We start from the raw sequence: 26922 nt of genomic DNA, 5'->3' as shown, positions 1-26922 counted from the left end.
TTGAAGAAGAGTCTCTGAGACTGTTCTGCCCTGGTTGGCTTTGAACCATGATCCTTGGATCTCAACCTCCTGAGTAGCTACGATGACAAGGTATGAGCCACTTGTAGCTGGTTTGGGGTTTATTTATTTATTTATTTTTACCTCACTCTATCCTTCAGTTTTCCCTCCTTTGAAATGGGCAGATAGCTGGCCTAGCATCTGGCCTCCCTCCTCCCTCCCTCCCCTCCACCCTACCCCACAGCCTTACTCGGGGCAGGATCCAAATTACTGGAGCCCCACCCATCAGCAGGGAGCAGGCAGGCCTGGATTCCTGCAGCCTGCCCTATAAAATGGCAGAGATGACACCATCTGCTCCAGAAAGACCTTCCAGAACACTCGACTCTAGGGACCCAAACAGAGCAGGGTGGCCCACTGACTCATGGGGTGGAGAGAGCAGATTCAGCCCTCCCCCCTCCCCAAAGAACAGAAGACACCCTGGACCCAGAGAGGGGTGGGCCAGGAGAGAGCCAGGGACTGCTGGGTGGGTCTCTTCATTCATTCATTCATTCATATTTAGAAGTACTAAAATTTGAACATGGGACTTCAATCAAGCACTCTACTACTTATTAATTGTTTGTTTGTGCTGGTTCTAGGGCTTAAACTCAGGGCCTGAAAGCTATCCCTGAGTTTGTTTTTTGTTTTTTTTTTTTTTGCTGGTCGTAGGGCCTGAACTCTAAGCCTGGGCGCTGTCCCTCAGCTCTTCAGCTCAAGGTAAGCGCTCTACCACTTGAGCCACAGCACCACTTCTGGCTTTTTCTGCTTATGTGGTGCTGAGGAATCGAACCCAGCGCCTCATGAAAGCAAGGCAAGCACTCTACCGCTGAGCCACCTTCTGAGTCCCTCCCTGAGCTTTTTTATTCAAGGCTAGTACTCTACCACTTTGAGCCACAGCACCACTTATGGGTTCTTTGCTGGTGAATCCTGCCCAGTCTGGCTTTGAACCTCAATCCTCACATCTCAGCCTCCTGAGTAACTAGGATGATAAGTATGAAGCACTGATGCTTGGATCCCCTTTTGCTTTTAGTTTGTTTCAAACAAGGTCATATGCTTTTGCCCAAGGCTGGTCTCAGACAAGGGGTTCTGTTACCTCCACCTCCTGAATAGCTGAGATGGTTTGAAGCCAGCCTAGGCAGGATAAGTCCCTGAGACTCTTATCAAAACTTAACCACTGGGAGTAGGAATGTGGCTCGGTGGTAGAGGGCTTGCCTAGCATGCATGAAGCCCTGAGTTCGATTCCTCAGTACCACATAAAGAGAAAAAGCCTGAAGAGATGCTGTGGCTCAAGTGGTAGCCTTGAGCAAAAGAAGCTCAGGGACAGCACCCAGACCCTGAGTTCAAGCCCAAAATGAAAGCCAGGAGTGGAGATGTGGCTCTAGTGGTAGAGTAATAGCCTTGAGCAAAAAAAATAAAAACAAAGCAAACAGCTCAGGGACAGCACCAGGCCCTGAGTTCAAGCTCTGGAACTGGCACAAAACAAAACAAAAGCTGGGTACCGGTGGCTCATACCTGAAATCCTAGCTACATCAAGAGGCTGAGACCTGAGGATCGTGGTTCAAAACCAGCCAGGGCAGGAAAGTATGTGAGACTCTTATCTCCACCAGAGATAAGAACCACCAGAAAACTGGAAGTAGAGCTGTGGGCTCAAAATGGTAGGGTGCTACCCTTGAACAAAAGAGTTCAGGGACAGTGCCCAGGACATGAGTTCAAGTCCCATAACAGACCGAGAAAGAGAGAAAGAAAAAAGAAAGAAAGAAAGAAAAAGAGAGAGAGGGGAAAAAAAGAAGGGAAGGAAGGAAGGAAGGAAGGAAGGGGGGGAGGGAGGGAGGGAGAAATGAATTCCCCAAGCTCTGTACCTAGCTGTGACATTTCTTCCATTCCCGCGGTGCTGCTGAGCCACTCAGCTGCCCCCGCGGTTCCCAAGCTCACCCAGGTGAGGATCTGAGCCCAAGGCCCTGTCAGAGCCCCTGCCCACCGGCTGGCTCTGACGGTCCTGGCAGGGCGTCTCCACTCAGTGAGAAAGGCTGGGCCATCAGATAAGGCCTTGGCCCTCCCCATCCTGTCACCCAGCCACCTCCCAAGTCCTCCCCAGCCCTGGCCCAGGGCAGGTGTGCAACAGGGAGTAAGTTTCACTCCGAGGTCTCTATGGTTTCACTATGAGTTGGCTGTCCCAGACCAGCGCCCACAGGCCGGGGCCTCTCCTTTATACCTGAGTCCCAGCGTCTGATTGCAAAAGCCAGCCTGGGCTCTGGCAAGGTGGCTCTCAGACTGGTTTCCCCAGCAGGGGCTGGATCCTGATTCCAGAAATCCCAGCTAACGCTTCTCTGAACCCTCTCCCAAACCCAGCAAAAGCCCAATTCTTTAACACCACCTCTCCTCCCCCTAAAGAGGCAGGCCGCTAAACTCTGGGCCCAGATACTGGGGGTTCCAAGTCTGAGGGGGTGTGCTTCCCCCTGGTGTCCATTTTTGGAATGGCAGGTGCCCTCTAGGTAATGGATGAAGACCCAGGGAGAGAATGTCCTGGTTTGAGACAGAGGCCTAAGCATGTGCTAACTTCTCCACGGAATGAATTCTCAGTCCCCAGCACCAATCATCAAGCAGCAGCATTGAACTGATCAGGATGAGCCTGGCCTACCCCAACCTGGCATCCCCTCCCCTCCATTTTCTCTATGAACACAGAGGTCTTAGGCTAAAAGCCAGACCACAGCCCGATGTCAGTCTATAAGCCATCAGAGCAGGGAAAGAGAGAGATTCAATTTTCTCAGACATCCTGTCATCCTAGGAGAGTAGTTAATGGGATCAGAGGGGCACTTGTGGCTCACACCTGTCATCCTAGCTACTCAGGAGGCTGAGATCTGAGGATCATGGTTCAAAGCTAACCTGGGTAGGAAAGTCCGTGAGAGTCTTATCTCTAATTTTTTTTTTTCAGCCATGGGGCTTGAACTCAGGGTCTGAGTGCTGTCCCTGAGCTTTGTATGTACCAATACTGGGGCTTGAACTCAAGGCCTGGGCACTGTCCCTCAGCTTTGTTTCCCCCCCCCCCCCCCCCAGGATGGTGCTATAGTGCTTTGAGCCATAGCTCTACTTCTGATTTTCTGGTGGTTCATTGGCAACAAGAATCTTACAGAGTTTCCTTCCCTGGGCTGGCTTCCAACTACAATCCTCAGATCTCAGCCTCCTGAGTAGCTAAGATTACAGGAGTAAGCCACCAGCACCCAGCTCTTATCTCCAATTTTAACCAGCAAAAATCCAGAAGTAGAGTTGTGGCTCAAGTAGTAGAACACTATCCCTGATGGAAAAAAAAAAAAAGCTGAGGGATGGTGTCCAGGCCTTGAGTTCAAGCCCCAGTACTGACATACAACAACAACAACAATAAATGGTATCTTCTTTCCTTTTTAAAATATCCCAGCTGGGCTGGGAAGGTGGCTCAGTGGTAGAGCACTTGCCTTGCATGCATGAGGCCCTGGGTTCGATTCCTCAGCACCACATAAGCAAAAAGAAAAAGCCAGAAGTGGCGCTGTGGCTCAAGTGGTAGAGCGCTAGCCTTGAGCTGAAGAGCTGAGGGACAGCGCCCAGGCCCAGAGTTCAGGCCCCACGACCGGACCCCCCAAAAAAAAATATCCCAGCTGGGCACTGGTAGCTCTCGCAAGTAATCCTAGCTAGTCAGGAGGCTGAGACCTGAGGATCATTGTTCAAAGCTAGGCAGAGCAAGAAAGTCCATGAGATTGTTTTTGCTGTCGTTGGTGGTGGTGGTGGTTGTGGTGGTGGTAGTGGTTGTGAGGCTTGAACTCAGGGCCTGGGCACTATACCTCAGCTCTTTTGTTCAAGGCTGGTGTTCTACCACTTTCAGCCACAGCTCTACTTCTGGTTTTTAAGGAGTTAATTGGAGATAAGAGTCTGAAGGGAACTTTTCTGCCAGAGCTGGCTTTGAACAGTGATCCTCAGATCTCAGCCTTCTGAGCACCTGGGATTATAGGCATGAGCATCAGCACCTGCCCCTGAGACTCTTATCTCCAATTAGCTACCAGAAAACTAGAAGTGGCATTGTGGCTCAAAGTGGTAGAGCACTAACCTTGAGCAAAAGAGGTCAGGGAGCCTGTAGTTCAGGCCTATAATCCTAACTAGTCAGGAGGCTGAGATCTGAGGATTGCAGTTTGAAGCCAGCGTGGGCAGAAAAGTCCCTGTGAGACTCTTATCTCCAATTAACCACTCAAAAAATAGAAGTGGCACTGTGGCTCAAGTGGTAGAGTACTAGCCTTGAGCACAAAGAGGCTCAAGGACGGTGCCCAGGCCCTGAGTTCAAGCCCTACAACTGACCAAAAAAAAAAGTCAGAGACAGTGCCCAGACCCAGAGTTCTAACCCTACAACTGGCAAAAATAAAATTAAAAATAAAAGTAAAGGCACTCTAGATATAGCCATTAATTAATTAGTCTTCCTGTGGGCACCTCACTTGACGCTGCAGTAGACCTGGACAGCTCTGGATGGAATCTAGAGGACAGCAGCGCTGGTTGGGGAGAAATCCGCTGTTAGCCTTAAGGGAAAACTGGGGTGTGCAATTCATTGGTGTACAGGTGTGTGCTGAAAGCAGTTGGGAGTCTGGAGACTATAATAATGTGCTCCACTAGAGGGAGCTGCTAGCGGTGGTATTGGGTAGCCCAGAAATCCATTCTACAAATAGCCATTCTACTGACACTGTCAGACCTGGACAAGGTTAGGTGTTTCCTGAGGTGGATGTCACACCGTGAAGAGCCAGAATGTCACCAGATTTTTTGGATGTGTGTGCCAGTCCTAGGGGCTTGAACTCAGAACCTGGGTACCATCCCTTAGCTTTCCCTCTCAAGGCTAGTGTTCTATCACTTGAGCAACACCTCCTCTTACAGTGTTTTGGAGATAAGAGTCTCATGAACTTTCCTGTCCAGGCTGGCTTTGAACCATTGATCCTCATTACAAGTGTGAGCCACCAGTGCAGGGCTCTTTTATTTATTTTTTTAATTTTATACTCAACTGTTTTGTTTGTCAATGACAGTGTTATGTCCTTTGTTTCTCAGCCTCAAACCTTCTGAATTCTTTTTCTTGCTTTATTACACTGGCTAGGACCTACAGTACAAGTGTAGGTACAGAATTGGGGTCAACTTCCTTTCTTGTTTCCAATCAGTGGCAAAGGATCACACATTCCACCATTAAGCAAAGACCACAGCTACAATGTTTCTGTCTGGTTCTGTTCCTTAGGGATTTGATTTTTTTTGTTTGTTTTTGTTTTTGTCAGTCATAGGGCTTGAACTCTGGGCCTGAGCACTGTCCCTCAGCTCTTCAGCTCAAGGCTAATGCTCTACCTCTGCACCACTTCTGGTTTTCTGGTGGTTTATTGGAGATAAGAGTCTCATGGACTTTCCTGCCCAGGCTGGCTTTGAACCTTGATCTTCAGATCTCAACCTCCTGATGACAAGTTTGAGGCCCCAGTGCTCCCAACTAAGTCTTTTAAGTACTGGATGATTGGTATTTTTGTTGTTGTTGTTGTTGTTTTGGGTTTTTTGTTTTGTTGGTTTTTTTTTCATCTATGGAGAAAGTCCTTTGTTGCTTTCTGTTCAGGGAAGGGAGGAGGGAATCGTACCAAACAGTGAGTTCTTTTTATTTAAATCATTTTTCTTTTGTGCCAGTACTGAGATTTGAACTCAGGGCCTGGGCTCTGTCCCTTCGCTTTATTTTCCCCCCTGTCATAGCTGGTGCTCTATCATTTGAGTCACAGTTCCACGTCCAGCTCTTTAGTGGTTCATTGGAGATGAGTCTCTCAGATTTGTTTGCTTAGGCTGGCTTTGAACATCAATCCTCAAATCCCAGCCTCCTGAGTAGCCAAGATTACAGGTGCTGCCCCCAGGACCCCCCAGCTCTACTTTGTGGCAATCTCAATAACCAGGGCCGGGGACTGCTCCCTCCCCAGCCTGAAGGAGGCTCCTTTAAGAAAACCCACAGCTCCCAGCGTCTCTGGGGCGGGAGGCGGAGGTCGCCAAGAATGTCCAGCTTTGACATTGAGAGCGCAATGCAAAGAGAAGCTTGGCCCAGTGGCCTCTCTCTCTCCCCCAGCGCGTCTACCCATGGGGGCCTCCACACCCCAGTTTCAAAGTCCTCTCCTGCGTGCAAAACTACAGGATCCCATTTCCAAAAGCTCCCGTTCCTGGATCTGACCTCAGCCTTCCTACCATCCCGAACCCCTCCCTTACCCCTGAGGTGGAGGGGGATCCCCCTCCCCAAAAAAATCAGGAAGCTGAGATCTGGGGGGGGGGGGGAGAAGAACCCGGCAGGGCCTCATCCACATGCAGGGGACAGCGTGTCTCGGTGGCCGCCAGGAAGAGACAAAGGCTGTTCCGCTGCCGGCCTTGCCAGCCTGCCATCCCTGGTGGCCCTGACGCTGCCCTCCCCCTTCTGTCCTTAAAGGTTGGGCAGCACAATCCTGGTGGCTTCCTGGAGGAGGCAGTGTATATACACACACACACACACATATAATATGTGTGTGTATACACACACACAAACACACACATACACACACATATATATTTATATGTCCTGGGACTTGAACTTGGGGCCTGGGCACTGTCCCTGAGCTCTTTTACTCAAGGCTAGCATTCTACCACATTGAGCCCCAGCGCCATGTCCGGTTTTCTGATGGTTCACTGGAAATCAGAGTCTCACAGACGTTCCTGCCTGGGCTGGCTTTGAACCACGATCTTCAGGTCTTAGCCTTCTGAGTAGCTGGGATGACAGGAACGAACTTGGTGCCCAGCCCAGGCATCTTCAAGTGTCCTTGGCCACCTGCAGTACAGCAGGGACCGAGCCCAAGCTCCAACTGTGACGTGTGGCCAGGAGTCTGCGGTTGGACCTAAGGGTAGCTTTAAATCAGAGCTGGGTGGGATTGGGGATGGTGGGTGGGGTGGGGGCTGGGTCCTACTTAAATTCATTCCCATGAGGCCCTGGGGCCTCTCTGGATGGGATGAAAAACTCCTAGGTCTTCATCTTGACCTGTCTCCTAGGCCCTTTTTTGTTGTTGTTCGATGCCAGTACTGAGGCTTGAACTCACAGCCCTGTTTTTGTTTTTGTTTTTTGCTCAAGGTTGGTGCTCTACCACTTGAGGCACAGCTCCATTTCTGGCTTTTTGCTGGTTATCTGGAGATAAAGAGTTTCACAGGGCTTTTCGGCCTGAGGGTTGACTTCAAACTGGGATTCTCAGATCTCAGCCTCCTGAGTAGCTGGGATTGCAGGCATGACCACCAGCACTGGGCCTTTGGGAATTGGTTCAGATGACCTCAAGTCAGAAGACTTGAGGGGAGGCCTCGGTGCCCCTCCTACAGCCACACCCCATCCTCACTCCTCACCAGCACCTGGGGACCAGAGAGCCTGGAGAAAGCTTTGTTGTGCTTTGTGTGGTTTGAGCCTGGGACTCCAACTCAGTTCCCCATGCTTTTGCTCCTGGGCTAGTGCTTCACCAACTGAGCCAGGCCTCCAGCCGCAAGAGGTGCTTTATTTCCCTCCTGTAGAACAGACCCAGTCTCCAAGTTCCCTTTCCCCAGCTCATCTGGGGGGCGGGGGGGGGGGGGGGGGGGGGGGGAGGGTCCTCAAAATGTAAGGAGTGTAAGAGCTGGAGCCTAGCGGACACCCCACACAGCTCCTCCTGCTTGAGGACAGGGAGGGAGTGGGGTGTTGGGCCCTGTCCATATCAGACGGGCTGGGGGCCTGGGTAAACCCCAACTCCCTTCCTTCTGGCAATTGGGAAGTTCTTCCTAGATCTGCCCTCTAGTCTTCCTTCCCTTTCCCCAGCCACGGGGAGGTGGGGGAAGTTCCCTTTAAGGGCAGAGAAGGGGGTGGAGGAGGGGGCGGCCGGCCCGCCCTCCTTCCGCCCCTCCCTGGCCCCTGGCCACCTGGGGAGTCCTGGGGGCCCCGGGGCTGGGTGCCAGCACGCATGCGCGCCGTCGGTGGGGCCCGGTCCCCCCCCTCCCTCCCCAGGCCGGGCTGCCAGGGCTCGGGACGAGCGAGGGCCCCGCAGACCGGCAGCCCGTGGGACGGGTCCAGCAGCTCGGGGAGCCGGGACGCGGTGGGACCGCGACATGACTGACCCCAGGAGCGGGCGCGGGACCCCGGGCCCGGGGCCCCGTCCGGGCAGCTCGGAGCGGGTGGCGCTCAAGAAGGAGATCGGGCTGCTGAGCGCCTGCACCATCATCATCGGTGAGCGGGGACCCCCCCCCCCCCCCGACGGGCCGGGCAGGGGGGCCAGGCCGGAGGAGCGGGCCTCCCCCTGGGAGACAGACTGACTGATGGACAGACACACTCACCTGCAGGGTCCCAGCCTGGAAATTAACCCCAGTTAATTTCTTTCTCCTCCATCCCTAGAGTTGAGCCTCAGGCAAAGCAATTGTATTTATTCCAGGGGTTCTGGGGAGCTGGGGCGCTGGGGTGCTGGGTTGATCAGGTGCTGGGGTGCTGGGGAGCTGGGGCGCTGGGGTGCTGGGGTGCTGGGGCGCTGGGGCGCTGGGGTGCTGGGTTGATCAGGTGCTGGGGCGCTGGGGTGCTGGGGTACTGGGGCACTGGGGTTCTGGGGTGCTGGGGTGCTGGGGTGCTGGGGCGCTGGGGTGCTGGGTTGATCAGGTGCTGGGGTGCTGGGGTGCTGGGGCGCTGGGGCGCTGGGGCGCTGGGTTGATCGGGTGCTGGGATGCTGGGGAGCTGGGGTGCTGGGGTGCTGGGGCACTGGGTTGATCGGGTGCTGGGACGCTGGGGCGCTGGGGTGCTGGGGTGCTGGGGCGCTGGGGCACTGGGGTGCTGGGGCGCTGGGTTGATCTGAGGTACTACTGTCACCTATGCCCCGTCCATGTCGCCTGGTACTTGAGCCCTGGTCTGTTTTTGAGAAAGCAGGAAGGATTGTGAGTAGACTGGCCCAGAGAAGGGAAATGGAGTCACAGCTTATAATTCTGGACAAGGAAAGAGGGGCATGAATGAATGACAGAGGATGATCTGTGTCCCCCCCCCACACACACACAGAGGGAGACTCAGCCTGCCCCCCCCCCCACTTCTTACTCAAGTAAAGGTCTCTTGAATCCTGCCTCCTCTCCCAGAAGGGCTTCTGGGTAAACTGAGAATTCAGGTAGCGGCTGGTGGAGGGGGGGGGAGTGGCTCAAGTGGTAGAGCGCCAGCCCAGAGTGGAAAAAGCCAAGTGTGAGGGTGAGGTCCTGACTCCAAGACCCAGTACAGGAGGGAAGGGTGAAAAGAAAGGAGAGAGAGGGCTGGGAAGGTGGCTCAGTGGTAGAGCGCTTGCCTTGCATGCCTGAGGCCCTGGGTTCGATTCCTCAGCACCACATAAGCCAAAAGAAAAAAAAGGAGAGAGAGGGAGAGAGAAACAAGCCCGTGCCAGGCACCAGTAGCTATATCTATAATCCAAGCTACTCAAGAGGCTGAGATCTGAGGATCACCGTTCAAAGTCAACTGGGCAAGAAAATCTGTAAGACTCATCACCATGTAAGCACCAAAAAAGCTGGAGGTGGAGCTGTGGCTCAAGTGGTAATATGCTGGCCTTGAGCACCCAGGCCTTGACTTCAAGCCCCAGGGGAGAAAGAGAGGAAGGGAAGAAGGAAGGAAGGAAGGAAGGAAGGTTGGTTTAGTGCAGGTAGCTCACGCCTGTCATCCTAGCTACTCAAGAAACTGAGATCCGAGCATCACAGTTTGAAGCCAGCTCCGGCAGGAAAACCTGTGAGATTTTTATCTCCAAATAACTACCGAAAAAGCCAGAAGTGGAGCTATGGCTCAAGTGGTAGAACGTTAGCCTTAAGCAGACAAAGCTCTGAGGCAGAGCTCAAGACCTGAACTCAAGCCCCAGCACCAACACACGCGTAAGAATGAATGAACCATAGTGAGAATTTTCTCCTTCTGCCCCAAGTTCATGAATACTGATTTGTGGGGAATTTGGATTAAGGGAAGGAGCCACAGGGCAGGCCTGGGGCTCCTCCTCTTTCTCTGCCTTCATCCTGGAAGCTCCTAGACCAACCCTGCAGTGTGGATCCTTCATTCCCGGGCAGACTTGAACACACCCACCTCAGATTTGCCCCTGAATGCCCTCCCCCCAGAAGAGCCTTCCTTCTCTGCTTCATTCCCTTCCCCTTGGCATGCCATCTCCCAGGAGTTCATCTCACTCTGGCTCTGGAAGCTTCCTGGCCTGGCTGTCTCTGCCTTAACTGGATTCTAGAAGGAAGGTCTGGCTGGAACTTCACTCTAGGCCCCACACTCTTCTCCAGAGAGTTGTCTCCCAGGAAGAAGAAGGAAGCTTCTGCATCATGAGTCAGCCAAGTAGTCAAGAGACTGACTGTAGCCCAGGCAGGTGCAGGAGAAGAAATAGCTCCTCTCCAGCTGCCTTAATGAAAACTAGTATGTTCACTCTCCCCCTCATCTTCCTCAGCTTACGCAGAGGCTGCCAGGCTTCCGGCCCTTTAGTAAAAGTCCCTGGTGGTGGTTTGCTTACAGTCCCGCCCCCCCCCCCGCCCCCCCCTCTGACTCTTCAGTCTCCTCTTGCTTCACCCTTTCCCCTTGGCCTCCAGAACTTGAAGGCTGAGCTAGGGTGAAGGGTGATTATGTCCACACAGAGAAGCAGAGTTCAAATGACACCCACCCTCCTCCCAGCTGCCCCCCTCCCTCCACAGGCTTAGGGAATGCTGAGGTTGGAGAACTGTGGGGGAGGTTACAGCAAGAAGAAGTTGGATTGGACAGTAGGGGAATGCGGGGGGGGGGGGGGGGTGATCTTCAATTAGGTGACAGAGATGGGAGCCAGATCTGTTCTGTCTCCCCATCCCCCCAAAACAACTCCTCCCAAATGAGCTCTGAGCTCATTTCCCCCTGCCCCTCCCCCGCCCCATGCCACCTTGGCAGTTAGTGCCTACAAAGTACAGTAATGTTCAGTGTGTGTGTGTGTGTGTGTGTGTGTGTGTGTGTGTGTGTGTGTGTGTGTGTGTGCTGGGACTTGAACTCAGGGCCTGGGATACTCTCCCTTACCTTTTCTCACTCAAGGCTGGTGCTCTACCTCTTGAGCCACTCCTCCAGGTTTTTTGGTGATTCGTTGGAGATAGGAGTTTTATGGACTTTCCTACCCAGGCTGGCTTTGAGCCAGGATCTTCAGATCTCAGCCTCCTGAGTGCTTAGGATGTCAGGTGTGAACCACCAGCACCTGGCCCTCTCATTACAAATTTTAAGAACAATTTCCCTGTAATCTAGCTTTGTGTCTTGCCACTTGCACTCGCTGGATTTGTTCTATCCAAAACTTCTAAGCACGTCCTCTCAGAAGCTTGTAATAATTTGTGCCTGTCCCATCTTAAGAAAGATGGAGCTTTCCAGAAAAGAGAGATGGCAGGGCAGGCTACAGGCAGGAATAAGACTCCATCCAAAATGCATTTACACAGTACTAGCTTCCAAAACAAGCAAGATTCTTTTTTTTTTTTTTTGCCAGTCCTGGGGCTTGAACTCAGGGCCTAGACACTGTCCCTGAGCTTCTTTTTGCTCAAGGCTAGCACTCTACCAGTTGAGCCACAGCGCCACTTCTGGCCTTTTCTGTTTTTGTGGTACTGAGGAATCGAACCCAGGGCTTCATGCATGCTAGGCAAGCATTCCACCACTAAGCCACATTCCCAGCCTGCAAGATTCTTTTATCTTCAATTAACCAGCCAAAAAATACCAAAAGTGGAGGTATGGCTCAAGTGGTAGAGCACCAGCCTTAAGTAGAAAAAGCTAAGGGACAGTGCCCAGGCCCTGAGTTCAAGTCCCAGTAGGAACATGAAAAAGAAGTCGGGTACCCATGGCTCACACCTGTAATCCTAGCTACTCAGGAGGCTGAGATCTGAGGGTTGAGGTTCAAAGCCAGCCCAGGCAGGAAAGTCCATGAGACTCTTATCTCCAGTTAACCACCAAAACACTGCTACTGTAGCTCAAAGTGGTAGAATGCTAGCTTTGAGCTGAAGAGCTTAGGCAGAGACAGCACCCAGGACCAAAGTTCAAGCCCCACGACCGACAGAGAGGGGGGGGATGGGGGGAGAGGAAGAGGGAGATAAAGAGCAGGATGCTGGTGGCTCATGCCTTGTGATTGATCCTAACTAATCACGAGACGGAGACTTGAGGATTGTGGTTCAAAGCCAGCCCAGACAGGAAAATCCATGAGACTCCTGTCTCCCGTGAACCACCTAAAAATCAGAAGTGGAGCTTGGTTTTATCTCATTTGATTCTCCGCTAGCACCTGGAAGATGGGAAAAATGTACCCATTACACAGGTGCAGCAACTAAGGTTGGAAGTTAAATAACACCCTTGGCAGTGGTGGGCTTACGATTTGGGACTCCATTCAGATTCAAGTTTCTGTGCAGTTCCCTTCACCCTGCTCTGATGCTGAACCAAATTGGGGCCCAATTCAGAGAGGCCTTGATTGGGGGGCGGGGGGAAAGGGGAGAGGATGGAAGGCTGAGGACCCCAGCCAACCGGAGTAGACTCCAATATGGGAGTATGAATAAACAGACAGCTAGAGACATGGACTTTGCAAGCCATGTAAATAGAAAGGTTTCTAGGGGTTGGAGGGTTGTCTGAGTTAGTAGAGCACCAGCCAATGAGCAAAAGGGTCAGGTACCAACTTTGAGTCCCCATCTCAAAACAATCCCAAAAAAGGCTTCTCAAACTGACTTGGGGCCTGGGGCCGGTGGCTCATGCCTGTAATCTGAGCTACTCAGGAGGCTGAGATCTGAGGATTGTAGCCCAGACAGAAAAGTCCCCATGAAACTCTTATCTCCAGTGAACCACTCAAAACATGGAAGTGGAACTGTGGCTCAAGTGGTAGAGCTTTAGCCTTGAGCACAAAGAGGCTCAGGGACAGCACCTAGGTCCTGAGGTCAACCAACAAAACCAAAAAAGAAACCTTGCCCGGCACCGGTGGCTCATACCTGTAATCCTAGCTACTGAGGAGGCTGAGATCTGAGGATCACAGTTCAAAGCCAGCCCAGGCAGGAAAGACTGTGAGACTCTTATCTCCAATAAACCACTCAGAAAACTGGAAGAGATACAGTGGTTAAAGTGGTAGAGCTCTAGGCTTGAGCTGAGGAGCTGAGGGACAGCGCCCAGGCCCAGAGTTCAGTCCCCACAAATGACAAAACAAAACAAAACAAAAACTGACTTGGGGATCTCAGCCATCTGCCACGCAGGCATCATAAGTAAGAGAGGGTGTCAGTGGGTCTGCTACCCAGGTTCTTCCTCCAGTCTTTTCTTTTCTTTTTTCTTTTTTTTTTTTGGTGTCAGTCCTGGGATTGAACTCATGGCCTAGGCACTGTCCCTGAGCTTTTTCACTCAAGGCTGGTGCTTTACCATGTGAGCCACAGAGCCACTTCCGGCTTTTTTCTTTTTTGCTTATGTGGTGCTGAGGAATTGAACCCAGGGCCTCATGCATGCAAGGTAAGCGCTCTACCACTGAGCCACCTTCCCAGCCCCTGAACCTCATCTTTCTAGGAGTGAATTGTTGCTCATCTAGCCTCAACCAGGTCCTTGCCTGGAGTCTCCAGCCCAGTCTGTCCTAACAGCATGGACCTCTGCAGACCCCTAGCCCACCTCACCAGGACCCCAAGGATGCATAAAACTACATAGCCTCAAACTCAGGTGCTGGTAGCTCACATTTATAATGCTAGCTAGTCAAGTAGCTGGGATCTGAGGATCACAGTTCGAAGCCAGCCCAGGCAAGAAGGTCTGTGAGACTCTGATCTCCAGTGAGCCACCAAAAATGCTGGAGGTAGAGCTGTGGCTCAAGTGGGAGAGTGCTAGCCTTGAGCAAAAGAAGCTTAAGGACAGTACCCTGAGTCCAATTTCCAGTACTGCCACACATGCAAATAAAAAAAGAAGGAGGAAGAGGAGGAAAAGGGAAAGAAAGAAAGGAAGGAAGGAAGAAAGAAAGAAAGAAAGAAAGAAAGAAAGAAAGAAAGAAAGAAAGAAAGAAAGAAAGAGGGAGGGAAGAAGGAAGGAAGGAAGGAAGGAAGGAGAAAAAAAATAGACAGTGGTAGCTCACGCCTGTCATCCTAGCAACTCAGGATGCTGAGATCTGAGGATCCTGATTCAAAGCCATCTTGGGCAGGAAAGTCAGCGACTCTTATCTCCAATGAATCACCAAAAAGCTCTAAGTGGAGGTGGTTTAAGTGGTAGAGTGCTAGTGTTGAGCAAGAAAGCTCAGGGACAGCAATTAGATCCCGAGTTCAAGTCCTAGGATTGACACATTAAAAAAACCACAAAACCCACCAAGTCTTCACCATTGCTTACAAAGATACACACACACACAGACACACACACACACACACACACACACACACACACACACCTCAAACCCACCCACTCTCTGGTCCCTCATACCCCCTTCTCCACACTGTGTCTGCCTTTGAGACTCAGTTGCCTGATTCGATGTCAGAGGAGGCAGGAGGGCCAGAAGAGGGTGGGGAAGGGGCTTGTCCTCCATTAGTCAGGAGGGGTGGGGTTCAGGGAAAGAGGGCAGGAAAGAGGAAGATTCTGTCTAGAACATGTTCACTATTATTTGTTGAGTAATTGCACTTGATTTTTTTTTTTTTTTTTTTGTCGGTCATGGGCCTTGAACTCTGGGTCTGGACGCTGTCCCTGAGCTCTTCAGCTCAAGGCGAGCGCTCTACCACTTAAGCCACAGCGCCACTTCTGGTTTCCTGATGGTTTATTGGAGATAAGAGTCTCACAGACTTTCCTGCCCAGGATGGCTTTAAACCGAGATCCTCAGATCTCAGCCTCCTGAGTAGCTAGGATGACAGGTGTGAACCACCAGCGCCCAGTTTTGTGTTTTGGTTTTTTTTTTGTTTGTTTTTTGGGTGTTTGATCATGGGGTTTGAACTCTGGGTCTGAGCACTGTCCCTGAACTCTTCAGCTCAAGGTAAATGCTCTACAACTTGAGCCACAGCGCTACTTCCGGTTTTCTGGTGGGTTTTCTTTTTTGGAGATAAGAGTCTCATGAACTTTACCTGCCCAGGCTGGCTTTGAACTGCAGTCCTCAGTTCTCAGCCTCCTGAGTAGCTAGGAGTACAGGTGTGAGCCACCAGTGCCTGATTGCACTTGATCTTAACCAAAAAAATAAAGATGGAGAAGCGACATCGGCTAGTCATTTTCTATAAGGGCTGAGTTTTACAGGAGAGGTTCATGTTAAAGATATAAGTTTGGAGACTTCCCTCAGAAGCCAGGAGCCAGATGATGTCCCCAAGCGGGTCATTGTAGGAAGAGAAGAAAAAAGGTCCCACACTGAGTTTGGAAGTCAGATGAGATGGAGCTATAGGCAATTATTAGGAGACTTAGACTAGAGATCAGGTACAGGAAGGAGTTTCCATATATCAGTTCTGCTTTTTTGGTTATGGGGCTTGAACTCAGGGCTTGGGAGCTGTCCCTGAGCTCTTTTTTTTTTCCTGCTAGTCCTGGGGCTTGAACGCAGGAACTGGGCCCTGTCCCTGTGTTTCTTTTGCTGAAGTCTAGCACTCTACCACTTGAGCCACAGCACCCCTTCCAGCTTTTTCTGTTTATGTGTTACTGAGGAATTGAACCCAGGTAGACAAACTACCACTAAGCCACATTCCCAGCCCTGACTCTGAGCTCTTTTGCTCAAGGCTAGTGCTCTACACTTTGAGCCACAGCCATTTCCGGTTTTATGGTGGTTCATTGGAGATAAGTCTCATGGACTTTGCTGCCTGGGCTGGCTTTGAACCTTGACCCTCAAGTCTTGGCCTCCTGAGTAGCTAGGATGACAGATGTCAGCCACCAGTACCTGGTTTGATTCCTGCCTTTCAAGCCAAAGAAAAGTGGGGACCTCCCAGACTCTGAAAGATTTTAGCTGTTCAAGCTAGGGTTCTTGGGTACCCTGGGAGGTGAGGTCAACAGAAGGAAGTCAGGGTAAGGGTGAGGATCAAAAGCCTCATGGCTTGTGATGCCAGACAGGGTCAAAACATGGCCACCTTCCAGGTACCACAGAAGTGGGCAGAGGCCAAGGCGATGTTCTTGCTTCTGGAAAACCAATGATCTGGGGAGAGGGAGGCCAGGACCCTATACCATATAAAGGGACTTCCCATCTACTAGAATCAGACCAGCTCTCTGAGGTGTTGAGCTCAGTGGTTCTCCCTAGCAAATGGGGAAACCGAGGCAGACGAGATGACCAGTGTTGCCAGGATCCTGGCCTCCCTGTCCCTCCCTCCCTCCCCCTCTCCCTCTCCTCCTCCTCTTCCCCTCCCCTCCCCCTCCCTCTCCCTCTCCCTCTCCCTCCCTCTCCCTCTCCTTCCCTCTCTCTCTCTCTCTCTCTCTCTCTCTCTCTCTCTCTCTCACACACACACACACACACACAGAGCTCAGGAACAGGTGGCTCACTCAGCAGACCAGCAGACTCAACCTCCATGGCCCACCTCCTTGACCTCCACAGTCTGCCTCTGCCTTCCAGAAATAGGTCAGCTGGCCCAACAGAGCCCCAGGACACAATAGCCCCTTTCTTTGTTTTTGCCTCTGAGGAACTGGGTAAGCTCCATCAGGCCAAACATCTTAATGTGATCAAAGTTATTCGGCAAAGGCTTAAGGAGAAGGGCAGGAGGAGGAGACTGGGGGAGGCCTGCAAATGGGGGAGACACACTTCCTATACCCTCCTTGCCTGGAAGAAGGAGATGGGGAAACTCTACAGGGAACAGAGAACAATTGGCCCATTGGGTGGATGAGAATGTGGAGGCCAGCTGGACACTGAACTTCCTGGCTGCCGTTTAGACATCCAATCAGTGGAGGCCTCTGGACCCTGAGCTTCCTGGCTGTCATTCAGACACCCAATCAATCAGGCAGAATCTCCTGGTTTGGCCCATCCTATATCCCCAACCCTGGGCTTGTCATGTTCATCCTTTTCTTCTAATTGAAGGAGTTCTTAAGGGATGAGCTGATTACTGCTGACCCCCATGGGGTCTGAGCCTCTCCCTGCCAAGCACTAAGAGGTATTAATGACAGCTCAGCAGGTGCCCGGGGTGGGGGGGGGCAGCTCTGTCCTCAGGAATCTCTCTGCGAAGCCTCAATTCATGCCACTCACCCCAGCCCACCACCCCAACCCTCTGTGGATGCCCACAGAGCCTCAGCCACCCACATCCAGAGTGGCCAGGGGACCATTAATGGCTTTCTTGAGATTTTTTTTTTGGTCGGTTATGTCTTGAACTCGGCCTGGGCGCTGTCCCTTAGGGCAAGCGCTCTACCACTTGGGCCACCAGCGCCACTTCCCTTTCCCGACATCTTTAGCCACAAACCTGGGGCAGCTGCTGGAGATGGTGCAGGTCCAGAAAGAGCGAGAGAGAGAGAGAAAGAGAGAGAGAGAGAGAGAAAGAGAGAGAGAGAGGGAACCTCAAAGGACCTCAGAGACACTGGCTAACACCCAGAGATCTTTGAGCCACGTGGGGAAAAAATTCTGAATGGAAGGCTGAAGTCACGTGTCTAAAACAATACCCAATCTCTCACCCTGTCTAAAGTCTCAAGACAGACAACCCGGCACATGGCTAGTGATTTGTCTTTTGGGATCCCAGTCCCGGAAGACTAACCTGTGATTCTCATACCTCTGAGAGCCCAACAGAGTGCATTATTTATAAGAATGGGGTCTCTCCAGAGTGGGTAGCTTGGGGCTCTCAATTTTCTCCTCTCTCCCCGCCCCGCCCAACCAATTCTAACATCCCAACTTCTTCTAAGGCCACCCAGCCCCCATCCTCACCCCCACCTCTCCCTTGTTGGCTTCCAACCTCACTGGCTGTGTGTGTGTGTGTGTGTGTGTGTGTGTGTGTGTGTGTGTGTGTTTTCCTTTCTTTTGGCAAATTGTGCTCTACCAGGTCCTGAGAACGGCTGTCTGCCGGACAGTCAAAGGCCCTTTAGCAATGCCAACAGCCCACCCAGGGTCCTGGGCTCCTCTTTGCTAGATCTTTCTCCAGGAGGGAAAAATAAACAGCCGAAGGACACAGTTTACCTTGGAGTATGGAGGCATAAGAATAATTTCCTTCTTATCTGAATGTATTTAGGACTCCTAGGATGTGACCAGAAAAACAAGTGGAATGCAATGGCTGTCTCCAGACTGGAAATCTGTGTCGGCTGGGGCTGGGGGGGGGGGGGGGAGGTCTGGGACAGGGACGGGGAAAGGGGGGGTGAGTTTGGTCGTCGACCAGGAGTGAATGCAAATTAGCAATGACAGTTGTACCCTTGTCCAACCCTGTCTGTAGCCTGGCAGGTGGAGGGGACAGGCTCTCCCAGAGCCTCTCCAGGTAGGGGGAGATTACTATTCTACCTATCTGTGTGTGTGTGTCTGTGTGTCTGTGTGTGTCTGTGCCTGTGTGTCTGTGCTGGTACCAGGACTTGAACTCAGGGCCTGGGCACTTGTCTCTTAACCTTTTCACTCAAGGCTCTACCACGTGAGCCATACCTCCACTTTGGCTTTTTTGGTGGTTCATTGCAGATAAGAGTCCCATGCAGTTTCCTGGGTTGGCTTTGAACTGCCGTCCTCCGGATCTCAGCCTCCTGAGGAGCTAGGATGACAAGCTGAACCACCAGTGCCAGGCTTCCTCCTCCCCTTCCTCCTCCTCCTCCTCCTCTTCTCCTTCTCCTATTTCTCCTTTTTGGTCTGAGACTAGGACTTGAACTCAGTACCTGACACTTTTGCTCATTGGCTGGCGCCCTACCAACTAAACCATGCCTCTAACCTCAAGGGTTGGTTATGTCTTTTCTTTCTATCTTTCTTTTTTATGGGGACACCATACTTTCTCCTGGGGTGGATATGGGGGTACTGAGGAACTCAGGACCCACTCCAGGCAGGAGGGCCTGGCTGGCTGGCTGAGGTGCCAATTTCCATGCCAAAGACTAAAGAGGGACCAAAGATGAGTCCAAAATGATCCTTTCACCCACTGGAGGGGCCTACAGGCCACCTTCCCCCCCCCTCTTCCCCCCCCCTCTTCCCCCCTCCTCCTCTCCCTCACTTTATGTCCTGACTGCCTCTGCACCCCCTCCCCAGCCCCAGGAGGCCGGGCCTGACATCTCCCATCTCTCTCCACAGGAAACATCATTGGCTCGGGTATCTTCATCTCCCCCAAGGGGGTCCTGGAGCACTCGGGCTCTGTGGGTCTGGCGCTCTTCGTCTGGGTCCTGGGAGGAGGTGTGACAGTGCTGGGATCCCTCTGCTATGCAGAGCTGGGGGTCGCCATCCCCAAGTCTGGAGGGGACTATGCCTATGTCACTGAGATCTTCGGGGGCTTAGCCGGGTGAGTGCGGGGTCCTGATGAGCCGCGGACCCCAGTTTCCTCTTCTGCTTCCCATGTCACTGGGAAGTTTTGGAGATAAGGGGAAAAGGGGGTGGAGTGGTGGAGTGGGTGCCATGACTGTCCCTGGCCCCCTGGTATCTCTCCCTCCCCCCTCTCTCTTCACCCGCCTCCACCTCCTACGGCCCTGGTGTCAGCTCAGGGGTTTAAATTCGGGGGCCTTGCCCTTGGTCTGGCTCATGGCTGGTGCTCTACCACTTAGACCACGACTCCAGTCCAGCATTTGGATGGCTAACTAAAGGTAGAGCCTCTCAAGACTTTTCTGGCATTGAACTGTGACTCTTCAGGTCTCAGCATCCTGAGTAGTGAGAGTGACAGGTTGAGTTATGGAAGTTACTGACACCTGGCCATCTCTATCTACTTTCATTTTTATTTTATTTATTTGTGCCAGTACTGGGGTGGAGTGGGGGTCAACTCAGGGCCAGAGTATGCTCCCTTAGTTTTTCAGTCAAGCCTGGTGCTCTACCACTTGAACCATGTCTCCCATACAGCATATTGCGGGTTAATTGGAGATAGAGTGTCCCAGATCTTAGCTTCCTGAGTAGCTAGGATTACAGATGTGAGCCACCTGTACCTGGCTTTGGTCTCCTTTTTTTTTTTTTTCCCCAGGCTTGTGTCTGGGCACTGTCCCTGAGCCTCTTTGACTCTACCACTTAAGCCACAGTGCCATTTCCAGCTTTTTCTGTTTATGTGGTACTGAGGACTTTGAACCCAGGGCTTCATGCATGGTAGGCAAGCATTGTGCCATTAAGCCACATTCCCAGTCTCACCAGTCTCCTTTAGAGATCCCTCAGCTCCACTCTCCAAAAAAGATCTGTCCCTTAGCCAAGTGCTGGCTAATCCTAGCTGCTCAGGAGGCTGAAATCTGAGGATGGCAGTTTGAAGTCAGCCTGGGCAGGAAAGTCTGTGAGACTCTTACCTCCAGTAAACCAAGAAAGAAAGAAAGCGAAGAAAGAAAGCAAGAAAGCAAGAACGAAAGAAAGAAAGAAAGAGAGAAAGAAAGAAAGAAAGAGAGAAAGGAAAAGGAAGGAAGGAAGGAAGGAAAGGAGAGAGAGAGAGAAAGAAAACCAGCCAGAAGTAGAGTTGTGGCTCAAATAGTAGAGTGCTAGTCTTGAACACAAAGCTCTGGGATAGCGCCAAGGCCCTGAGTTCAAGCCCCAGGACAGATACACACACACACACACACACACACACACACACACACACACACACACACACACACACACACACACACACACACACACGAGGGAAAAGATATTTGGGTCCCAGTCTTTCCCCAAACCTGTCCAGGATCTCCACTCTGCCTTCTGGAACTCTGCCAGTCCTGCCAGCCCTTGGCTGCTGATCTCAGTACAGCCCGGCTCCCAGGCCTAGGACAACAAAGCCAGCCACTGCCATTGCGACTCTTCTTTCCTTGCAGATTCCTGCTGCTCTGGAGCGCTGTCCTCATCATGTACCCTACCAGCCTGGCTGTCATCTCTATGACGTTTTCCAACTATGTGTTGCAGCCTGTATTCCCCAACTGTATCCCCCCTGCCACGGCCTCCCGCATGCTCTCCATGGCCTGCCTGAGTGAGTGCATGCTGCTCCCAGCTGGGCCTCTGTCCCCTTAGTCCCAAGGATCCTGTCCATGATGCCAAATGCCACAGGGTGTGGGGACAGCAGTGTGTGTGTGGGGGGGGGGGTGTTCACCAGCTACCAGTTGGGCGCTGGTGGCTCACACCTGTAATCCTAGCTACTCAGGAGGCTGAGATCTGAAGATCGTAGTTCAAAGCTAGCCTGGGCAGAAAAATCCATGAAACTCTTATCTCCAATAAACCATTCAGAAAAAGCCAGGAGTGGCGCTGTGGCTTAAGTGGTAGAGTGCTAGCCTTAAGCACAGCACCCGAGCCCAGAGTTCAAGCCCTAGGACCAGCACACATACACACAAAAAGACTGGGATTCATCATAGGGTCCCCCACTTCAGAGTCCTCCCCCCACCCCCCATTTTCCCTCCCCAGTGCTCCTGACATGGGTGAACAGCTCCAGCGTGCGCTGGGCCACTCGAATCCAAGACATTTTCACAGGAGGCAAGCTGCTGGCCCTGTCACTCATTATTGGTGTTGGCTTCATCCAGATCTTCCAAGGTAGGGCCGGGAGGCAGTGTGGGCAAGGGCTGAGTGTGGGAGACTGAGCTGACCTCTAACTTCTGGACTCCTCTTCCCCCCACCCCCTTCATCCTCCCAGGTCATTTCGAGGAACTGAGGCCCAGCCACGCCTTTGCCTTCTGGATGACACCTTCCGTGGGGCACCTGGCCTTGGCCTTCCTCCAGGGCTCCTTCGCTTTCAGTGGCTGGAATTTTCTCAACTATGTCACTGAGGAGTTGGTTGATCCTCGAAAGTGAGTAGGACATCCAGGAAGAGGCTGGGTGCCGGTGGCTGACGCCTGTCATCCTAGCTACTCAGGAGGCTGAGATGTGAGAATCACAGTTCAAAGCCAGCCCGGGCAGGAAACTCCGTGAAACTCTTATCTCCAATTAGCCACCAGTACACTGGACGTGGCGCTGTGGCTCAAGTGGTAGAGCACTAGCTTTGAGCTGAAAAGCTGAGGGACAGCGCCCAGGCCCAGAGTTCAGGCCCCATGACCGGCCAAAAAAAAAAAGAAAAGCCATCAATTAGATTTTACCCCTTGGGCTACAATCTGGTGTCTGTACCCGCATCTGAGGTTCTGAGAGGCAGAAAGCAGTGTCTGTGTCCCTCGGGCATCCATGCTGCACCCTCCATCCCTGGACCCCCTGCAAATCAGAGCATGACACTGACACACTGCGTTCACCATTCCCAGAAACCTACCTCGTGCCATCTTTATCTCCATCCCACTGGTGACCTTCGTGTACACCTTCACCAACGTCGCCTACTTCACTGCCATGTCTCCCCAGGAGCTGCTGTCCTCCAATGCAGTGGCAGTGGTGAGGGCCCTCCCCCTCCCCCGCCCCTCCCACCCCCGCCCTGTATCCCCCCCCCCCCCCAGTCCTTTGCCTTCACCTCCCACTCCAGCCTCACATCCGACCTCTCTTCTGTACCCTCTCAGACCTTCGGGGAGAAACTCCTGGGCTATTTCTCATGGGTCATGCCTGTGTCTGTGGCACTTTCTACTTTCGGAGGGATCAATGGCTATCTGTTCACCTCCTCCAGGTGCCTGGGCTTTGGGGGGGGAGGGGAGGCAGGTGGAATGCATGGGCTATACCAGGAACCACGGGAGGGAAATGTAGAATGATGAGTCCATTAGTCTGCTGCCAGTGTCTGATCCCAACTTTGAACAGAGGAAGCCAGAAGGCCAAGGAGGGCACCCCGGGGCTCACGCCTGTCATCCTAGCTACTCAGGATCGCGACTCAAAGCCAGTCCCCAACAGACATACACACACAAAGCAAGAGGGAAGCAGGCTAGATGAAGGGAAGGACTGCCCAGTAAGGCTGGTAGGACTTAGCGTAGGGGGGAGCTCAGAGGTGATAGCTGCAGAGGGACATCAGATAGAGACTTGAAACACAGGACTTAGCCACCAGGGAGCACTAAGGCCTAACTTCATGGCCTTTAACCGTTTCTGCCTCCATCCTTAGGCTGTGTTTCTCTGGAGCCCGAGAGGGCCACTTGCCCAGCTTGCTGGCCATGATCCATGTCAGACGTTGTACCCCTATCCCTGCCCTCCTTGTCTGTGTAAGTTGGGATGGAGTAGGGGGCAAGGGGGGGGGGGAATACCCAAGTCAGGCAGGATGTAAAGCCTGGACTGCCTGGCCTTAGGGTTGGGTTGGGACTTCCTGGGGGAGGGACTTCCTGGGGAATAATGGGCTACTGGGCCATGATGGATGGGGCCGGGTGGGGTGTGCCAGGCCAGCCATCAGCCCAGCTTCTCTCCCAGTGCGGGGCCACGGCAGTCATCATGCTTGTGGGAGACACGTACACCCTCATCAACTACGTGTCCTTCATCAACTACCTCTGCTACGGCGTCACCGTCCTGGGCCTGCTTGTACTACGTTGGAGGCGCCCTGCACTGCACAGACCCATCAAGGTAAGGCTTTGGGGGGGGGGGATCCCCAGCATGGCTGAGGTGTTGGAAACCGTCAGAGCTATTCTTTTTCTGAGCTGGGTACCAGGAGTGGGCATGAGTGACAATTCACATTTGTCACATGCAGGGCTTGCCATGTGCTGACATGATCACTCTTATGTTTAGGGAAGAGCTTGTGACACTCCAGATCTACAGATGAAGAGCACACAGGGTGCTGAGGATAAGAATTGGCACTCTCGTCCGGCTGAAAAAGCCAGAAGTGGTTCTGTGGCTCAAGTGGTAGGGCACTAGCCTTGAGCTGAAGAGCTGAGGGACAGTGCCCAGGCCCAGAGTTCAGGTCCCACGAAAACAAAACAACAAAAATGTGCCGGGCGCTGGTGGCTCACGCCTGTAATCCTAGCTACTCAGGAGGCTGAGATCTGAGGATCGAGGTTCAAAGCCAGCCCGGGCAGGAAAGACTGTGAGACTCCTATCTCCAATAAACCACCAGAAAACCGGAAGTGGCGCTGTAGCTCAAGTGGTAGAGCGCTCGCCTTGAGCTGAAGAGCTCAGGGACACCCCCCAGGCCCAGAGTTCAAGCCCCATGACCGACAAAAAAAAAGAAAGAATTGGCACTCTCAATCCCGCGGGAAAACGGAAAACAAATCCAGCCGGGCACTGGTGGCTTATGCCTGTTATCCTAGCTATTCCTGAGGCTGAGATCTGAGGATCACTGGTCGAAGCCAGCCTGGGCAGGAAAGTCCATGAGTCTTACCTCCAATAAACCACCAGAAAACTGGAAGTAGTGCTGTAACTCAAGTGGTAGGGCACTAGCCTTGAGCTGCAGAGCTGAGGGACAACGCCCAGGCCCAGAGTTCAAGCCCCATGACGGAAAGAAAGAAAGGAAGGAAGGAAGGAAGGAAGGAAGGAAGGAAGGAAGGAAGAAAGAAAGAAAGAAAGAAAGAAAGAAAGAAAGAAAGGAAGAAAGGAAGAAAGAAAGAAAAAAGCCAGATATCGTGCTGTGGCTCAAGTGGTAGAGTGGTAGTCTTGAACAAAAGAAACTCAGGGACAGTGCTCAGGCCCTGAGTTCAAGTCTCAGGACTGGCAAAAGAAAAACACCTCTATTTACATATAGTGTGTGTGTGAGTGTGTGTGTGTGTGTGTGTGTGTGTGTACGTACGTACATACATGTGCATGCATACATGTGCTGGCCTTGGGGCTTGAACTCAGGGCCTAGAGACCATCCTGTAGCTTTTCATTCAAGGCTGTTTGTCTGCCATTTGATTCACAGCTCTACCTGCTGGCTTTTAAAAAATAATTCATTGTTATTATAAAGGTGATGTACAGAAGGGTTACAGTTACATAAGTCAGGTAAAGAGTATATTTCTAGGGGCTGGGAAGGTGGCTCAGTGGTAGAGCGCTTGTCTTGCATGCTTGAGGCCTTGGGTTCGATTCCCCAGCACCACATAAGCAAAAAGAAAAAAGCCGGAAGTGGCACTGTGGCTCAGGTGGTAGAGCGCTAGCCTTGAGCTGAAGAGCTGAAGGACAGCGCCCAGGCCCAGAGTTCAGGCCCACTACTGGACCCAAAAAAAAAAAAAAGAGTGTATTTCTAGCCAGGTGCCGTGGCTTACACCTGTAATCCTAGCTACTAAGGAGGTTGAGATCTAAATATCACAGTTCAAAGTCAGCCCGGTCGGAACAGTCTATGAGACTCTTAACCTCCATTAAACCACTAGAAAACCAGAAGTGGTGCTATGGCTCAAGCAGTAGGGTGCTGGCCTTGAGCTGAAGAGTGCAAGGACAGCACCCAAGCCCAGAGTTCAAGCCCCACGACCAACAACAACAAACAAAGGATACATTTCTTTTTGTTGTTGTTGTTGTTGTTCCTGGGGCTTGAACTTTGGACCTGGGCGCCATCTCTGAGCTCTTCAGCTCAAGGCAAGCACTCTACTACTTGAGCCACCGGGCCACTTCTGGTTTTCTGGTGGTTAACTGGAGATAAGACTTTCCTGCCCATGCTGGCTGGTTTACAAGTGTGAGCCACCAGCACCTGGCCAAGAGTACATTTCTCTTTGGACAGTGTCACCCTTTCCTTTGTTGTCTCCCATCCCACTTAAAAGTAGTATAGTTCATTTTCAACACAGTATCCAGTGAGTACTACACTTACTGGCTTTTGGCTAATTAATTGGAGATAAGAGTCTCACGGACTTTCCTATCCAGGCTGGCTTTGAACTCTGATCCTCAAATTTCAGCTTCCTGAATAGCTAGGATTACATGCATGAGCCATTGGTGCCTGGCTTACATATATCTTCGTAGGCACACCGCATGTAGAGTTCAACACTGTAGAAATTACTGAACTCCCCAACCATTCAGACAACTGGTCAACCCATGATCTGGTGGCTACATACTCTTCTAGATTCGTGTCCAAAAGGCAGACCCCAGCTCCTAAGCAAGCAACTCAAAGAGACACGTTAAGGTAGGTATGCAGGAGAGATGGGATCTTGCCTGCATCATCCACACTCCTGTTTGCTATTTCCCCAGGTGAATCTCCTCATCCCCCTGGCGTATTTGGTATTCTGGGCCTTCCTGCTGGTCTTCAGCTTCATCTCAGAGCCCATGGTCTGTGGTGTCGGCATCATCATCATCCTCACAGGGGTACCCATTTTCTTCCTGGGTGTGTTCTGGAGAAGCAAACCAAAGTGTGTGCACAGACTCACAGGTGAGATGGGCAGCTAGGCCTCGGGGCCTAGGGCTTCAAGAGGGGATCTTCCCCCAAGTAGGTTCTCCCCCAAACTAAGTTGATAACATAGAACCCAACCCCACCCGCCACCCCCATCCTCCAATGCCTCTGAGATGTCACTGTAGTGTCATGAACCCACCAGCAGAGGGCGCTGATGATCTCCACCTAAGGGGATTCTCTCTCCCACATGGGGCCGCCCCTTTGCAGAAGCATCAGGCTCCTAAAGTCCACCTGTCTGTCTGTCTGTCTCTCTCCTCAGAGTCCATGACACACTGGGGCCAGGAGTTGTGTTTCGTGGTGTACCCCCAAGGCTTGCCAGAGGAGGAGGAAAATGGCCCCATGGGTCAGCCCTCCCCACTCCCTGCCACCAACAAACCCTCCAAAACACAATGAGACATTTATAGAGACGGGAGGCGGCTGTCTCTGTTTACACGTTGTTTATTGAGGCGATGTTTTTTTTTTTCCGTGTGTGTGTGTGTGTGTGTGTGTGTGTGTGTGTGCAAAAATCCCCCCTCCCAGAAGAACAAAACAACCAACAATAACAACAAAAAGAAAGATGCAGTTCTTTCTAGAGGCCCTGTTGTTTAGGAAGCCCGGCTGATATAAACAGGGATTCCTGCCTTAGCATTGTTACCCTGTTAGCTTTTTTTTTTTTTCCCCCTTGAAAAAGGCCTAGAAATAAAACAGGGCTAGTTGTTGCTTGTGCTCAGGGGGGTTGCTGGGGGGGGGATTCCCCTTGGGGATTCATCTGAGTGACAGGCAGTCCTATGAAGC

The 26922-nt window shown here is 52.1% G+C and overlaps 1 protein-coding gene across 1 annotated transcript; it reads left to right on the top strand.

Moving 5' to 3' along the window:
- The first annotated feature begins 8085 nt into the window (after positions 1-8085).
- Slc7a10 (solute carrier family 7 member 10) lies at positions 8086-26846 on the top strand. The gene is made up of 11 exons (XM_042668152.1): positions 8086-8251; positions 19128-19332; positions 20810-20961; positions 21390-21515; positions 21616-21769; positions 22211-22334; positions 22457-22560; positions 22984-23080; positions 23283-23432; positions 25950-26127; positions 26408-26846. The coding sequence occupies exons 1-11, from the start codon at positions 8134-8136 to the stop codon at positions 26539-26541; spliced, it is 1542 nt and encodes a 513-aa protein (XP_042524086.1). The 5' UTR covers positions 8086-8133; the 3' UTR covers positions 26542-26846.
- Positions 26847-26922: the final 76 nt, after the last annotated feature.

The sequence above is a fragment of the Dipodomys spectabilis genome, unplaced genomic scaffold (assembly GCF_019054845.1).
Source record: "Dipodomys spectabilis isolate Male_0828 unplaced genomic scaffold, ASM1905484v1 ptg000422l, whole genome shotgun sequence".
Taxonomy (NCBI): domain Eukaryota; kingdom Metazoa; phylum Chordata; class Mammalia; order Rodentia; family Heteromyidae; genus Dipodomys; species Dipodomys spectabilis.
Note: the sequence above shows the minus strand (reverse complement) of the source record. Positions and strands in the feature narration are given on the sequence as shown.

Excerpts from the sequence above, each read along its gene's own strand:
- Slc7a10 (XM_042668152.1), top strand. The coding sequence starts at position 8,134 with ATGACTGACCCCAGGAGCGGGCGCGGGACCCCGGGCCCGGGGCCCCGT. Across the intron at positions 21,770-22,210 it reads GAGTTGGTTGATCCTCGAAA|AAACCTACCTCGTGCCATCT; the intron begins GTGAGTAGGACA and ends CACCATTCCCAG. Across the intron at positions 26,128-26,407 it reads GTGTGTGCACAGACTCACAG|AGTCCATGACACACTGGGGC; the intron begins GTGAGATGGGCA and ends CTCTCTCCTCAG.